We start from the raw sequence: 19042 nt of genomic DNA on the forward strand, positions 1-19042 counted from the left end.
TTCATCAAAGTTTCATCTTTATTTCGATACTTCCTCGGGGTTATTTTTTTTCAAATAAATTATCCTGGAAAAGTTTTGAAATATAGAGGAAACGTTATTAATATATATATAGTAAATTGAATGTTCTATATGAGATACGCATTTCCACAATCCGAAAAAACACAGAGCTCTAGTCTAGGACTTCTGTGCCATTCATACTTTGTGTGGGCTGCGATATTTTGTCTGATTGTGAACATTATATATATATATATATATATATATATATATATATATATATATATATATATATATATATATATGGTGACCCCCCCAAACAAAACAAAAGCTAAATAGAGACCATTTAGAACATGCTGTAGAACGGAGAAAAAAGGCGAAAGTATTTTGATGTGATGTTTTGAATATAATAAACTAGTTATGACCAAAGTTTCATTTCATTTGGACAAAACACTAAGAAACGAGGCCTAATAAGAGTTAGGCCCGTTTTGTGGGGGTCACTCTGTACATACATATATATATATATATACACACACATATATATATACATATACATATATATACACACACATATATATACATATATACACACACACACACATATATATATGTATATATATATATATATAATCCGTCATAAGTAACTATATATTTGCATTGCTACAACAGTTTATCATTATTAAAACAGCAGGATAATGCAGAGGTATGTACTTGCAAAAGCCGGAGCACCAAATTATGGTGCTGCTTTTTTGTAAGTTCTTCTTTATTCGCCAAATTTTGTTTCCCCCCCCCCAACATTTTCTATGGAATGTTCTCAATCATAAAGTTTACTCACAATCTCGTAGCATCATTAAATTTAAGAAACAAATCCGAACTGCTAATGCGTAAATACCATAAGAATTCTGCGCCCAAAGTTAAGCAAATTGTATTCCGCTTTATAGAGAGAAACAAGAACTTTAATAAACATATTTTATACAAAAAAAACATAACTTAAGTACACCCTTTGTTAGTTTCTATATTATAGTTCCATATTTATTGTCTCTTACATTTAATATGTCGTAATGCAATTATATAGTTACTCATGGCTTAACCTGTGTGTGTGTGTGTGTGTACATATAGATACGTACATATTTACACACACACACACACACTAACACACACACACACACACACACATATATATATATATATATATATATATATATATATATATATATATACATATAATTTATGTATCCACATAAAATGTTAACAGGAGATGCAATTTATGTACAGATCTCCAACAGTGCTCACTTAATGAGTAGAGCTAGGTAGTAAGTTATGAAAATATATGACATTTAAACTACATAGAGAATTTCACGTTTTACCCTCGTAGAGAAATGCATTTTAGCCTGACAATTACTTACGGGGATAAAACGCGGAATACTGTATGTTTTTTCATTTCCGTATATTTTTATAACTTTTTATGCATATATATATATATATATATATATATATATATATATATATATATATATATATTAGACATTAGACGACCTGGGTTCGCGCCTATGTCGGAGCATGTCTGATGAGATGCAGTACATCCAAGACCACTTTGGGTCTGGCGTTGTCGTTATTGATGCAATTGCTCGATTCTATCTAATTTTGGGTTCTAGCTTTATCGTGAAAGGTGTATATGAACGGGTATATATATATATATATATATATAATATATATATATATTTATATATATATATATGTATAAATATAATATATATATATATATATATATTTATATATATATATATATATATATATATATATATGAGAATAATTGAAATAGTATTCCAACAAAACAGAGAAATAAAAATTACCAAAGGTAGTTATATGTTCATCAACGTTTCGTCTTTATTTCATCTAGAGGAAGTCTCCAAATAAAGACGAAACGTTGATGAACACATAACTCGGCATGATCCTTTTATTTCTCTCTCTCTCTATAAATATATGTATTCATCCAGATTTTAAGTCAGTGAGAGAACGTGCTTCTTTTGAGTCACAACGGATTGACGCACTGGCTACAAGACTCACCTGCAGCGGTAGAACCGGTTGTTTTTTTAGCTGAAAAAATTACAAAATGAAGTGTTCTTTACTACATTCACGTGAACAACATTTTTGATCGATAAATCAACATGGCGGCGAGTCTTAGTATCAGTAATTGATATCAAGAATCGATTATGTGATGTAAATTTATCTTTTTGGAGTGTCTTTGAACTATTCTGAAAAATGTCTTGAAGAGAAAACAGAAAAAAAAGTCAGCCATTGTTCAGCTTATCATAATAAAGACGTTTTTTCGTTAACTTTTGTTATTTTGTACTTTTTTTCTTTCCAATTCTGAATTAAGATCAAGTAAAAAGAAAAATGAGAATTAACGAAATTGACTGATCCACATTTCAAATTATCTCTCGTCTGCGTGTTACAATTAAAGATTAATTAAATTACGATTTCAACATAAAAATTATGTATCCATCCGCGCGATGAGGAGATTAAAAAAAAACAATTTATCATAAATCTTAATGGATTAAATACGCATGCACTCGGAGAGTAACACACACAAAAACACCCTTTTCTTTCTATCTATCCATCTATCTATCTATCTATCTATCTATCTATCTATCTATCTATCTATCTATCTATCTATCTATCTATCTATCTGCTTATTAATCTGTCTTAATATCTGTCTAGGTTTCTACCGTTGGTTTCATATTTCTAGTCCAACATATAATTTTATAGAAGTTTAGATCTCAGAGTATAAAATAATTTTGCGATTAAAATGGAGCCTGATAAATAAAATTGCCGAGTGGAATTTGTTCTATCGATCGTTAGACAATTTTGATCCACACGTGGAGGAAACACTATCTATCTATCTATCTATATATCTATCTAATATATATATATATATATATATATATATATATATATATATATATATATATATATATATATATATATATATATACTTATCCATCTATTATAAACTCTTGTACCCCTATTCCATGCTCTGAGTATAGGGTATTGCACGTACTACCACACCTTTTATGTTTATTATGCACACACACACACACACACACACATATATATATACACATATATATAGTAAGTAATAAAATATGACTTACTAACTAGCTTTACCTACGTATTGAGCACTGTTGAAGTAAATACTTAAAGTTTACGCATAAATTTATACTTTCGTATATTAATTTATGTGAGTAAATGAAGTTGATATATATATATATATATATATATAAAACACGCACATCATATAATAAAAATCACATCGTTTTGAAATGCATGTATACTGTAAAAAATGTTATAAATTTTTGCATTAAGTTGAAGAAGAAGGAAAAATTCAGGAAATCATGGTTTCTAATCGCGATAGATAAAATTAATTCAAATCTGCAAAGTTGAATTTTAAAATGGAAGGCTATGCTTATACTGAACCGCTAAAACATCATATCCACTGGAATTTGAGAATTGCTTACTAATTATTGTTTTGCATGTATTGTAAGAATTTCACATAAATCGGCAGTAACTCACGAAAGATTTCAAATTCTCTTTATTCTCTTTCAATAAACCGACATTAAACTAAATATGACATGCGTTACCTAAGGTTGTTGTAATTGAGTTCCAAAATTCTTAATGATCGGTTAATAGTTTCGAAGTAAATGTTATGCATAGAAATATATTAGCATATATAAAAATAAACTTATATATATATGCATACATATATATATTATATATATATATATATATATAATTATTTACTATAATAATTATTACATTCCTAGAGACACTAGTGTTTCATCCTTTCAGGAATCATCGGTGCAAAGTGTCACTATATATATATATATATATATATATATATATATATATATATATATATATATATATATATATATATATATCAACGTTCGGGCATATACTGTTTTTTTTAGTTACTCTTGCTTCCCAGGAAACGCCTGGACACGGAATGGCCGGTTTATATATATATATATATATATATATATATATATATATATATATATATATATATATATATATATATATATATAATGTGAGTATGTGCGAGTGTTCTTTATATGTGGTAATTTGTTAAGCTTGCATAACATAATTCACATTTCAGTCGTTACTATTGTGTTGTAAGTTCACAGCCAATATAGGAATTATGAAATTTGTTGTGCTCATCGGCGAAAAAGCATTGCAAATTTCTTAAGAGCAACTGACATGAATCATATTGCATTATAATCATTGCTAGTTGTTGCGATATTATATACCAGCTTTCCGGACCCAGCGTATTTCGTGATTTTCTTTACTTTCATTTTTTAATTTTTTCTTTTCTATAAATTATTTAGCCATTTTCATACCAGGAACTTAATTTTAATTTCGTGTATTAGCCTTTATTTAATTGTTGTAAATTATTACTGAATATAGACAGTAAACAGTTTAAGATTATTTACGTGACTGAAGTATGATTTAATAAAAGAAAAATTATCAATATATGCAAATTTAGAGCATGGCTATAACTGATGCATAAGCTGCTGTAAGTTGCGATCCCTGGCCAAGGAACGTCTAACCGCACTAAAGAGCTTTTATGCAGCACAACAGTCTATATATATATATATATATATATATATATATATATATATATATATATATATATATATATATGTTTGTGTGTGTGTGTGCGTGTGCGTGTGTGTGTGTGTGTGTCGCAATGTATTTATTAATTGATGCAAATCCATTGAATCACTTGGTGTCAGTGTATCAATGTCTTTTTACAAATTAAATCCCGCAAATTGAGAAAGACATTAACTGTTCTTAGCCGCTGAGAGAATTTATTAAAAACCCTACGCAACATGAAAAATGTTTTTATTTCTGCTCCTTCCGACGACATATAGCCAATAAACGTTGTCATGTGACCGATAGACCTTTAAGAAAAATTAATTTTGTAGGAAATATCATGGAAAACAATAAAGAAGATTACCATGCGCAAAATTTGACATGACTTTTTTTTTTGCTTTATATTAAGTTCAACCAAAATTCGAAAATAATATTCAGTAATAGAAACTTTCAGCAGTCGAAGTTTTCCTTTGCGCAAAAGCCATCAGAGTTTAGGCCATTGTGGAGTTGACTTGTTCTCTGGTTGCTGGGGTATGGTTGGTATCGTCCTGTCTAGTTCTAGGAGGTCCACCTTTCCAAGTTTTACCTTTCCACCCTTTGAAAAAGGTTAGTTTATTGCTAATCGACTCAGGCGCCGCAAACAGGAAATGATAACAAGATTTTGCAAGCATTTTTAACAGTACAGAGTGCTCTTCCTCTAGAGTGTTGGCTTTTCAAATTCTACTTCCCCAACCTTCTTTTTTTAAATCAATTTTCACTCCAAGAAGACACAATGCCACTTTGAAGTAGGGGGATACTATCGGGAACATAAGTTGCAGGTGCATTATAAAGGGAGATGAGTAGCAAGATGTTTATTCACATTATATTTGAACTTCTGTCAGTACTGTTGGTAAAGCAGAATCCTGGAAGGGATTTCCAAAGTCTAGCAGTTATGGGGAAGAAACTATTAGAGTAGAATGCTTTCTTAAACCTAAAGATCTCTACTGTGAAAGGGTGGGGTTCAGTTGCTTGTCGGGTTTATCGGGGGTAGTCATGTCGAGGGGGTACAAGTGCTTGTAGTTCGTCAGAGCATTCACCATTAAAGTACTTGTAGAACAGGCAGAGGGATGCAACATTTCGTCAATGGGACAGAGGCTGAAGCCTAGATGACAGTTCAGGACCTATCAGGTGGCGACTCTCTTTTGAACCCTGTCCATTATTGAGAGACAAGCAGAAGATGCACCAGCCCAAATGCGACAACAGTACTCCATACATGGGCGAATGGTGGCCTTTTAGAAGTACATGATACTTTTAGACGTAATTAGTTTTCTAGCACGGTACAGAGAGCACAACTTCTTTGTCGCTGGCTTAGCAATGCCCTCAATGTATCTATTCCAGTTCATGTTTCCTGTAAACGTTAGGTTGAGTAGTTTATAAGGATGTACTTTCAGATAATGTGTCTTGGCCATTGCTATTGGTGGTAGAGAAGATTTCTTGTAATTATTGAAGGAAAAAAGCTTAGCCTTGGCAGCATTGAATGTGACCATCCATTTTTGTCCCCATGCCACGATAGATTGGAGATCATCCTCTAGTGTTTCTGCCATTTCCTTAGATATGTGTTTATTTATTTTCCCCTCGTGCCTGTTATAGAGAGTGGTGTCATCAGCAAATATACCCATCTCAGAAACAATTTTATCATGGAGGTCATTTATGAATATCAGGAATAATAAAGGTCCAAGGATAGACCCCAGAGGTACTCACGCATTTATATGGTATTGTTTAGATGTACGACCGTCGAGGACAACGGGGATTTTTCTCTTACTTAAGAAGTATTTAATTACATTATGTATTCTTCCAGTGATACCATACGATCCAATTTTCCTTAGAAGACCATCGTGCTATACCCCGTTAAAAGCCTTAGATATATTAAGGGTTACAGCTCTACCCTTCCCTGTTTTGTTACATCTTCCCTTGTAGGATGGGCATAAACCTACCCACAATAGAATTACAGATTCTTAATATGATAGGAGTGACATGATATTTCATTTAATAATAGAGGATCACTTTCGAATCACCACGTAGAAAGTTTCAAAAAATTGAAGCTAAGAATTAATAATATTTCTTATTTTGATCTTGGATGTTATTTTCACAACGTTTTGGCCAATGTAACATCTAAACTTCATGGGAGACGTCTTGTCGAACACGGGAATCTTTTTGTCGAATTCTAGAATCTGTACGGAATTTCAGAACGGAACCATTTATTTAATCCACCATTTATTTAATCCACTAAATCTCGTTCCGCTAACCCTGACTAGGTAGACGTATTAAGTGATTCGCAATTGCATTCTTAGTTTTGTTAAGGATTAAAATTTCAACATCCCGGTGTCCGAAATTAGGTTGCTGGGCCAAAGAACCAGAAAACTAATGACCATGCACAGTGCAAGGCATACTGACTCTATATAAAATGGAAAGAAAAGAAAAACGGCTGGTAAATACAGAATAATGGATTGATAATAGAATAAAATGATTTTAAAAACATAATCCAAATAGGAAAATGCTGAATATCGCGGTTAAGTGTCTCTCGAAAAATAAAAAAAGAAACAATAATAAGATCATCTAATGTTCCATAATGTTCAACCGAGTCAGACTAAAAATTTCCAAACGGTTTTTATGCCACGTTGTTAAAATGTTCAGTATTGTTAGAAGTGAATCAAAGGCACATGAAGTAATCCAAGGAAAAGAGTGGATCCCTCCCCTACATCTCAAAACAACACTTTCGGATCACTCTCAGTTATGATTGAGTCACTAGAGATACTAAATATGTTGAATATTTTGCTTATTCAAACTCCATGATCTAAAATAGAGAGAAAGGCTGATTACCGATGCCAAAGGCTCCGTCTAAACGAACAATACTGACATCAGCTAAACTGGAAACATAAAGGTTAAAAAAGCAAAGTGAGCAGTGAAGCAACTTCCTATATGATTTCAAAGATTGAAATTGAGCTTGAAAACATCTGGCCATGGCTATAAAAAGGACACTTGAACAGAGAAACATAACCGCTACTGACATGTGCACAAAACAACATGACTAAAATGAACTACATAAAAGCAAAAGTAGACAAAAAAAAAACATTTTGAATTATTTGAATTATTCAGACTACTGTTCTCAATTTGTAAGTTATTCTCACAACTTTTCAGTCGATGTAATGCCCGACCTTCTTCAGTTACGTCATGTAAAACTCACAGATCTGTAAGAAATTTAGAACGGAACCCTTTGTTTAATCCACGAGAGTAATTTTCTCTTGTTTTTGTTGTCAGCCATAGCCGAAAATAAGTTTTAAATAATTCGCAAGTCTATTCTTAATATCACCTCACAGAGAATTATACCTCCATTCACCTCAAGACTGTCACCAGATTAACATAGCGCTCTTCTCCGTTACGTCACAAGTCCTTACGGACAAAAAAACTGGTTGCGCCCTTGCAGACAAATTCCAGAAAAAAGTAACTGTAGACCTGGTACTTACACTTTTCCCACTTAAAATGATTTAACACAAGGTCGGTATGTGGAAGAATAAATTAGCATAAAAGAGATGGTGCAATTTGATCACTTAAAAATTGTCCGAGCAACTTCGTCGGTATTCTTCTGTAGAGGCGCCCCATAATTAATAATTAACTCACTTTTTCCCAAAGAGGAGAAACAAGGCCTAAGAGGGTGAATCATCGTATAAATGTTGCATAGTTGGGTCTTTTAAAGAGATAGGATGGACACATTCATATTTACTAGAGACGGCAGACATGTATATTGATGAGAAGGAGAAGAGAGAGGGAGAACGACATTCATAAATTTTACTGTCTGTAGTTCTTATAACATATATTTAGAGAGGAGGGTTATCAGTTCTTATGACACAGGAGGGGACAGTCATTACTTAGATAGAGAGAGGGACACATTTCTTAGATGAGTTATACACAAACTTCATTACAACGATGAGGGAGACAATGTTCATATAAAGATTATTACACATTATCTTTAATTTGGTAGAAAGATGACACAAGACGCAGTTACAAAATATGATGTGTTCTTTTATTACATTCGACCGGTCGCAATGATGTTGACATCCAGGAATTCAAAGTCGACTACATGATTACAACTTCCTCCCTCGCTTCCAAAGGGACCCTCTTCTGACCAAAGTCAGCTCTGTCTCCTATCTTCGCCTCCAACTCTATCTCCCGCTTGTCTAACTCATCTTCGACTCTAGCTCCTATATTGATAATTCATTTCTTTCATGACGTCATACGCATATCCAAAAACGTGCATGACCTACGTGGCCTGAGCATACGTGTTTCGCACATGCCTGCAGACAAAAATTCTTACTAACCTAATTTTCGACCTAACATTTTTTTTAATGTTTTTAATTTTCTATTGTTCGTTCTTCTAACTGACTTTATTTTAATTCCGTTTTCATAAAAGAATTGAACAATCAACATATCTAAACTATTTTATGTGAAAACTGAACACTCGAAATTCTACATTCCATTTTCTATTTCTTTCTATTTCTGAACCTTGTTTACAAGGTTTGAATCTCGGTCTATCCAATCTCATTTTTACTCATCTAATGTTTTTCTTACTTAAAAGAAAGGGTCCCTTTTTCTTGTAATATGAATACCCAGAACTAATACCATGATCTGACAGATGAAAGGGTACCAAAATGACCCAATCTCTGTTGAACTGATTTTCAAGGATAGATCCTTAATTGTATGTGACATGTCAACAAGAATTTTTACTACTTAACTACAGTAAATGTAGAATATGTGGCCATCGCTTAACCGACGGGCCACACCGTTAGAGAAAGCTAAATATTTACAAATAACTTACCCCCAATAGTGAAAACGAAAACACGTATTTATCTTGGCGCTTGGGGATGGAGTTATTTAATTTATTTATTAATGGAAATTGATTCAGCCAAGCCACTTGATGTTAAAAAAAGAAAAAAAAAAAGAAGAACACTACTTCAAAGTTAAACATTTCAATAATAGGTGTTAACTGATAGATTCCAATCCAGAAAGCATCAACTCTTCCCCTTTTATCAGAAACATCACTCATAGAATGTGAAAACTAAAAGTCACAATGAAAGTGTCGAAAGTAAACTCAATGACCACTTTCTACTTTGTAAATCCTGCGGACACCGGTAGGATTAACAGATCGATAGCTCTTTCTCGATTCACTGGTGATATTACATGACTGGTGGAACGATCCGTCTGGTTGATTCCGATAATAAACGAAAACTGCTAACATTTTTGCCGATGTCAGTATTTGCACAAATTCAAGTATGCAGTTTGTTGGCCAAACAGCCAAATACACACTTCAGGTGATTTCATTTTTCGAAGGCTTTAATTTGGATCATATACGCGTCTCATTTTTCACTTTGTTTATTTTCAGCCCCGTGGATTAAATTAATCTTTTATTTAATAATATTAACTACGCAAACGCGAATATAAAAAAGAACACAACGTGATAAATAACATACTGCCATAAACAATTCTTACGCTATCTATTTATCTAGCAAGCTAGCTAGCTAGCTCAGTACTTTAATAGCTAGCTACCCCAGATTAAGTGAGGTAGGAGTGACGATCGCGTTAACAACGAAAACTACCTCCGCTTTTTAAAATAGTGGGTAGGCCAACCCTAGAAAGATTGTGCATTTATCGCTCTGACAAGTGGGGAGTAGGAGGGGCGGGAAAACGAGAGTTTGTTATCCGTCGCAAAACAAAAAGGGCACTGGAACTGAAGTAAAAAAAATGGCCGCTATGAAGAGAAATTACGTATCGATTTAGTAATAAGGAGGAAGAGAGAAAGGTGAAGAAGAAATACAGCAATATAATAAACATCTTGAATATGTTTGACAGTAGGAACGTGTGCACTCAGTGGTTGTTAGCCTGTCATTATGGGAATCGGAAATTTATTTCTTTTTTATATTATTTCTTCATAGAAAGACATAAGATCATAGTTGAATCGGTATCGTTATTTCTAAGGATCATGCCGGGTTATATATATATATATATATATATATATATATATATATATATATATATATATATATATATATATATATATATATACTAGCAGACTGCTCTGCATTGCCCAGTCGTAAAATATGCATAAATATTATATTTTAATTCATGCAGATTTCTTATTGATTATTATAAAGCCAATTATAATCTAATATATAGTAATATTTACGAAAGTTATAAAAACATGACTTGGATACATGCCGCAAGAATCGAACCTAGCGCTTCAGGTTTAGTCGATATTTATCTCTCAAGTGTCGTCACATTTCGAGTTATGGACATATGGATGCGACAGGTTAAAATAATACAACGTTGAGCAATGAATGTTTAATTTTAAGCATGCGCAAAAGACACTGCGAAAGTAATGTTTTTTCCGACTTATCCTGACAAGGTCAACTGTTTCGTTTTCAATTTGGATCCTTTTAACAGCAATTTTTGCTGGCTAAAAACTAAATCGAAACTGTGCTACATAACCAAATACCCTATATATCAAATTTTAACTTTGTAGACTAAATATTGAGAGAGGAGTTTGGTAGAGACTTTTTGCATACCCATAACAAACTCGCTTATATATATATCTGTATACTAGAATCAAAACCAAAACATAGCTCTCCAACGTTATTTGATATCGTCTAACCTAAATTCATACGAAAATAAAAACTTTAAAACACAACATGGTTGAAGATATAAATGCATATTTGTGCATGCGTAGAAATAATACATTTAGTCGACTGACATCTACTTAATTCAAATTTAATAAAAAAGATTGACCCTTCAATAATAATCTTTATCGGATAAAACCAAATTGAATTTGTTCCACAGGTCAAGCCTTTTATATATCAAGTTTCAATTCTGCAGACAAAAGATTCACAGAGGAGTTTGGTAGAGAATTATTCTTATACAGGCATACAAGTTCAGTTATATATATATATATACATATATATATATACATATATATATATATACATATATATATATATATATTTTGTGTACAGAAAGTTGTTAGTTGAGACAGGTCATTGGTACCGTCGGTTTCAAGCCCGATAATAAGGCCCGTTTAAGGTATCCTTATCGAGCTCTCTTCAGCCAATATTCGTCTATCTTATAACCGGAAGTGTGAAGTATATATACCTCGCGAATCCACGTTCAAATCTCGTTTTGTTTAATCCCCCCCTTTCTTTTTATTTTTTTATTTTTTATTTTTATCTATCTATATCTATATATAGGTATGACAAAAGGCCAATTTAAACAAAGATATTATGCACATATGAGCTCCTTTAGAGCTAAAACAAGGATGAATACAGCATTAGCTACCCGCGTGTGGGAGCTTAAAGAAAAAAATACACCCTTTTCCATAAAATGGAGAAAAATAGAGCAGAGACCAGCATACGTCTCGGAATTAATTCAATGCTCACTCTGTAACGCAGAGAAATACTACATCCTCCGGTCCATTCATGACCCAAAAATAAAATGTTTAAATGTGAGGAGTGAAGCTTTGAAAAGTTGCATACATAGAAGGAAGGGTCTCCTAATAAATTGGATCAATGAAAAGAACAACACTTAGATGTTGTTTTTATATATATATATATATATAAGGAAAAAAAATTGTAAATACATAAATAATTAGTCGGTAAACTTGGATTTTAATCGCAATTATATTATAGATTTTTAATTAATGTCATATATATATATATATATATATATATATTATATTTTATAAATGTAATTTATAATCTATTTCGAATTTAAAACTATAGAAAAATATAATAATGTTAATAAACTAGGGAAATCACTTAGGATAGATAAATACTCACTTCCCCAAACCTTGAAAGATTTGGGTTTTTAAAAAATAATTTTTAAACGTATTTCGAAATTTTTAAACGTGATTCGATATAATTAAAAATATATTTTTTTAAACTTTAAACGTATTTTTGGAAATTTTTAAATGTTCGATATAATTAAACGAATTTTTAAGTTTTTAACCGATACCAATACAGATTTTAAAGTTTTTATACATAAGGAAAGAGATTTTAAAATTAAATGGGGTTCAAATTAAAATCGATTCATATAAAAAAAACATTTTTTCGAAATTAGATCTTAAATTTAAATAATTCAAAGTTGAAAATTAGGTATTACATTACCCGATATATATATATATATATATATATATATATATATATATATATATATATATATATAGATATAGATAGATAAAAAAAAAAAAAAAAGGGGGGGGGATTAAACAAAACGAGATTTGAACGTGGATTCGCGAGGTATATATACTTCACACTTCCGGTTATAAGATAGACGAATATTGGCTGAAGAGAGCTCGATAAGGATACCTTAAACGGGCCTTATTATCGGGCTTGAAACCGACGGTACCAATGACCTGTCTCAACTAACAACTTTCTGTACACAAAATATAAGTACGCTCTTAAAATTTGGATTTTCCTTTTAATTGAGCACTCTGCTGGAATTCTTTTTCCAAAAAAACTAATTATATATATATATATATATATATATATATATATATATAAGTGAAAATGTCTGTGTGTCTGTCTGTCTGCCTGTCTGTCTGTGTACATTTCCCTACACAAAAACTCAGTCAATTTTAGGTCTACAGACTCGAGATTTGACATACGGGGTACTGAGATTTAAGAAAATCTTTTAGATCGGTTTTCGGCTAGAAAATTGAATGTTAAGGGGTCCAAGTTCCAAGGTCAACGATTTGACCTTTGAGAACTCTACCAAACCCCTCCGCTAATTCTGGGTATAAACACTTGAAATTTTAGATACAGGTTCTTTGGACCTGGATCAAACTTTAGAATTGAATTTGCGCCCAAAACAACAAGTGTTAAGGAGTGATAATTGGGGGTCAAAGTTCAAACGATTTGAAATTTGCGGTCTCTAGCAAACTATTGAGCCAATTTTTTGTCTAAACATTTGAAATTATACATAAAGGGTATTCAGACATGCAGCAAACTTTTTAATCAGTTTTTGGGCGAATGTTTCGCTGCCAAGAGGTCAAGATTGAAAGAGTTGGCCTTTACAGATTCTACCAAACTCCTCCACCAATTTTGAGTCTAAACACTTGAAATGTTATATGTAGATTACTTAGACATGGGTCAAACATTTTAATTTGATTTGAGCCCAAAACAATGAATGTTAAGGGGTCAAAATTGGGGTCAAAGTTTTTTAAAAATTCTGACTTCTGCGATCCTTACCAATTTTTCTCTATGGTAGTAAAGGTAGCCTATTATATAGTAAGACATTACCGTACATGTTCACACTTTTTTAAATACATACATATGCACATAAAGTTATGAAGAGTACATAGGACCCGTGCAAAGCCGGGCTGAACTGCTAGTATATATATATATATATATATATATATATATATATATATATATATATATATGAACAAGTCTGTGTGTGTGCCTGTGTGTATATTTCCCTACCAAATAACTCTGTCAATTTTCAGTCTACAGATTCAAGATTTGACATAAGAGGTATTGAGATTTGGGAAAATCTTTCTAATTGGTTTTCGGCCAGAAATTTGGCTGTCAAAGGGTCAAAATTTAAGGATTTGACCTCTTAGAACTCTACCAAATTCCACCGCCAATTTTGGGTGTAAACACTTGAAATTTGAAATGTAGATTACTTGGACATGGATCAAACTTTTTAATTTGATTTGAGCTCGCCAAAATTAATATTAAGGGTTTAAAATTGGGGTCAAAGTTTAAAAATGTTGACCTCTGTTGTCTCTACCAAATTACTCAGCTAATTACTGGTCTAAACATTGGACATTTTTACATAAACGGTATTCAAAGCTAGGCAAGCTTTTTAATCGTCTTGAGCCGAAAATCTGAGCTGCCAAGGGGGCAAAATCCCCCCAAAAATGTTACCTTTGTGGTGTATAGCAAACTACTCAACCAATTTTGGGTCTAAACATTTGAAATTTACACATAACGTGTATTCAGACATGCGGCAAGCGTTTTACTCAGGTTTGGGGTGAAAATTTGGCTGCCAATAGGTCAAAGTTAGAAGAGTTGACTTTTACAAATTCTACCAATTTTCCCTCCGAATTTGTGGTCTACAAACTTGACATTTTAGATGTAGGTAACTTGGACATGGGTAAAACTTTATTTTGATTTGAGACCAAAATAATAAATGTTAAGGGATTAAAATTGAGGTCAAAGGTAAAAAAATTACCTCTGCGTCTCTACGAAATTACTCATAAAAGCTTTGGTCTAAACATTTGAAATCTTACATAAAATGTATTCACACGTAGGGCAAGCTCTAAACATTACATAGGCCCCGAGCAAAGCCGGACTGAACTGCTAGTATATATATATATATATATGTGTGTGTGTGTGTGTGTGTGTGTGTGTGTTTGTGCATATATATATATATATATGTATATACTATGCGCGCACAGTTAATTGTATTGTTTCTTATTAGCGATAGCAATATAGTAATCGCGTAAGAAAATTACTATTGTTTTCAAATTCACTTACCTAACTGATACAGAGTTTTGCTCTTATGCATGGGACCCCCCCCCACACACACATATATAATTTTTACGCATATAAAACTTGTCAGTTGCATTTTATGTACATAATTATTGAAAAAAAAGTTATGTTTCGATTAAAAATTAATAATCTCTCCCTCCCTCTCTCTCTCTCTCTCTCTCTCTCTCTCTCTCTCTCTCTATATATATATATATATATATATATATATATATATAGTGTTCCAGCACTGTAAAACCGGTGGGTGAGCGTTTATTTTAATTGACATTTGCTGACGTTATTTGCGAGCACCAATCCCATGGCCGGTAGGGCGAACTGCCGACTATTAACGCGATGGCTGTAGATTCTATCCCCGAGTAGGGAAAGGTGCTAGTCTAACCTCACTGAGTAGTTGTGATACAACGAAACAGCACTGTATGCAGATTACTATATCGAGGCCCCCGTTCAGTCTCGAAAGACAAAGGATACTCCCTGTAGGGGCAGCTGCGCTTGAAATTGTGAGGCAAAGCTTGCGCTATCACCAGCCACACCTCTCCTGAATCGACACTGTTTGAGTCCAGTGGCAAGGAGAAGTCCAGGACGACTGGAAACAAGGCCGAGATAAGCGGAGAGTACATACAGCACCTAGAAGTCCCAATTGGTCACCCGTTTAGTACTGGTTCAACGTGGCTTAACTTCGGTGGACCAGCGGGAACCAGTGTGTCAACGTGATTAGGATTACCATATATATATATATATATATATATATATATATATATATATATATATATATTAGCATTTTTAGGAAAAAAGTTCTAAGCTGAGCTTCCATCTATGGCCACTTGCGATGTATAAACACTCGAAATAGACACTCGTCTCGCTACAACAACCTTATACGCTATCCGTGTCTAAAACTAAAACTAAACGACAATTTGATGAGCAACGTTGCTTTCCTACAGCTTCCTGCCTGTAGGACTCTATATCGCGAGGCTGCTTCCAATCTGATTATAACATTGTCGTTTTCAAGTCTACAGAGCAAAGATTTATGAAATAGTTTGGTAGTGACCATTCCGCACACAGACAGACAAGTTCACTTTTATATAAATACTAGCATACCGCCAGGCATTGCCCTGGTCGTAATATATGCTTAAATATGATATTTAAATTTTATGCAGATTTCTTATTTACTATTACTTTAAAGCCACTACTCAAATTTCATCATTACCAATCACCACGATGTTGTCTCATCGGCCACCTGAAACATATTAAGTCTTATCATCGAGTGGCTTTTGGGCCTTGATAAGAGCTAATTCCAGTAGTAATATCTATATAAATAAAACAGTAGATATATGTACATGTGTGGAGGTTTAATCGATAAACTCCTTATCTACTGGTCACATAACACCGAAATTAACAGGAAATAATAATCATACACCAATGATGGTTTATAATGAGTAAAATCTTTGTTTGGATGGATTAAGAACGCCTACAGAAATGTTGAAAAGTTGAAATGAAAAATGTTGATTTAAATTTTCGACCTATCTTATTAGTTTTACGCACGCGAAAATTCATTCATAGATAGAATTTGTTTAATTCTAAATCCGTCTCACCTATCTGTCAGGTTAGCTCAAAGGGTAGGGAACTCAGTTGGAGGGCTGAATACTTTGGTTTCGATCCTAGTAGATGGCGACCGAGTGATTTTATTTAACTTTTGAAATCAGTACGATATATATATATATATATATATATATATATATATACATATATATATATATATATATATATATATATTCAATAGTGAATTGTCTCTCTAATAATAAAAATCTGCATAAATTAAAATATATTTAAGTGTATTTTACGACAGGCACGATCGTTCCCTTGTTACTATATATATATATATATATATATATATATATATATATATATATATACATATATATATATATGTTCTTAATTGGTGCCTAATAGTTATAGGTCGAATTTAATATAAATAAGAATGCCACTGCAGCCAGAATCCATAAATTTCTCTCCATCTCTCGCAATGCCATTGCGAGACAAGATTAAGTTAAATTTCTTTAATAAATGCTCATCCAGTCACCGAAACAACGTGTCTTATATTTTCTTTTGTGCTTAACTCTTATTTTGTATTTGACTCTATTTTGAAATAGATGAAATTGTTAAATAAAGTTGATATAAATTTGTTGAGGAGATGTTTGTCCTTTTAGTTGAAACAGAGTAATACAAATGAAAAACTACTGAAACGTGGCCTCAACAACAAATTATTTTTCCCTCTTAAATCAAATGTTTCTTATTCGCAAATATTTTATTATTACGTTTTTCAGACGGATTACTCTTAACACACTTGTTAGCCTTATGTTTTCTTAAGCAGCTAAACTTTTGGTGTAACAAAATCACTATTTCAATATTTTCTTATTCGTTCAGCCCTGACGAGGTACCGCATAGCATCAAACACGTTAGGCTCCAAAAACTATTTTTATCCATTTTTGTCTTTTTACAAGAATATTCATATCTAATATAGGCCAAAATCTAAAGGAGAAATCTTAAGTCAAGAGAAAGAAAAGACTGAACAATTTAAGTAGAGATTAAAAATAAAATTTAAAAAAATATTAAAATTTTTAAAAGAAAAATGTTTCAGTCAATGCCAGTAGGCCCAAGTGAAATGTGAACAAATCTTTTCACGTTTTTTTTTTCTAATGGCTGGAAATACTTGATGCTTCGCCAAGGCTATCAAGAGTATTTTTTTATCGTAACTCCATCACTAGATGGGTTGTCTACCACGGCTTAAGAGAGGCCCATCTACCCTCGAGAGAAAGGTAGACCGCGCCAATTTTTCTAACCTGGTATTTTTACATAGCGGTACATACAGCGCCTAACCTTCCCAAATTTTCACCCATCTGGTACTGGTCAGGCTCAACGTTGCTTAACTTCGGTGATTTCGCGAAAACCGATGTGTCAACGTGATTGTGCCGTAAGGAATTTTAAATACTGGAAAAAGAGACTAAACACGAGCTGGTAATGTGTTTAGTAAAACGGAAATTCAATCGATAAACATGTAAAGGTATTCAATTACTTACGTTCACATATAAGCATAGCCAACATCTCTCACTGATATTTTCTGCATTATATTATCTGAACGCATATGAAATGGACTAAAAGATGAATTTTCACGAAGTGTTTCATTCTGAATTATTTTTGCATGAAATGATACACTTACGACTAACAGCTGTGTTTTAAAACTCACAATGACCGATTAATTTTCTTTAGGAGTGAATTCTGCACATATCAATATATAAACATATACCTAACTTTATATGAACGGAGATATTGTATGAATAAGTAAACATGCAAACATAAGTGTTAGCTTTAATTGAGTTTTTGTTATAAATGATCAGCTGTTCTATGGCGGCTATTACTTTGTTTATGAATTCCTTGGATGAGGATTGAATCAACCTGGTGTCAACATGTGGTAATAATATCTAAGATTTTAAAACAGTAGAATTAAAGGACAGTTAATGTTTGAAAATCGAGAAAAATTGCTGAAACCATGCAGTTTTAACGTATGTAAACAGATTGTAACTCTTTTTCCACACGTTAAAACTAGAAAAGAATTTCATTCTGCTACGTTTTACATGATTTAGGTGTTTTCATTTGTTCACAAGTTCTAGAATGTTTTCTATTTTGTAATTTTATTCATATATATATATATATATATATATATATATATATATATATATATATATATATATATATATATATATAATTTATAAAATATATATGGCGATTAAGCTACACTGAATATTAGGCATTTCATCCACTCT

The 19042-nt window shown here is 32.3% G+C and overlaps 1 protein-coding gene across 21 annotated transcripts in view; it reads right to left on the reverse strand.

The window, feature by feature from the left end:
• Positions 1–19042, reverse strand: part of LOC145291288 (sodium-dependent dopamine transporter-like) — a 458811-nt gene that overhangs the window by 188323 nt on the left and 251446 nt on the right. For 14 of the 21 annotated variants that reach the window (XM_080138301.1, XM_080137965.1, XM_080137708.1 and 11 more), the window contains one exon: positions 2062–2091. The exons of the other annotated variants lie outside the window; for them this stretch is intronic. In XM_080138301.1, the coding sequence (XP_079994427.1) occupies positions 2062–2091 (30 nt within the window). The remainder of the gene's footprint in view (positions 1–2061; positions 2092–19042) is intronic. 21 annotated transcript variants of the gene reach the window in all.

This window comes from Euprymna scolopes, chromosome 1 (assembly GCF_053919585.1).
Source record: "Euprymna scolopes isolate OS-2025 chromosome 1, ASM5391958v1, whole genome shotgun sequence".
NCBI classification, from domain to species: Eukaryota; Metazoa; Mollusca; class Cephalopoda; order Sepiida; family Sepiolidae; genus Euprymna; species Euprymna scolopes.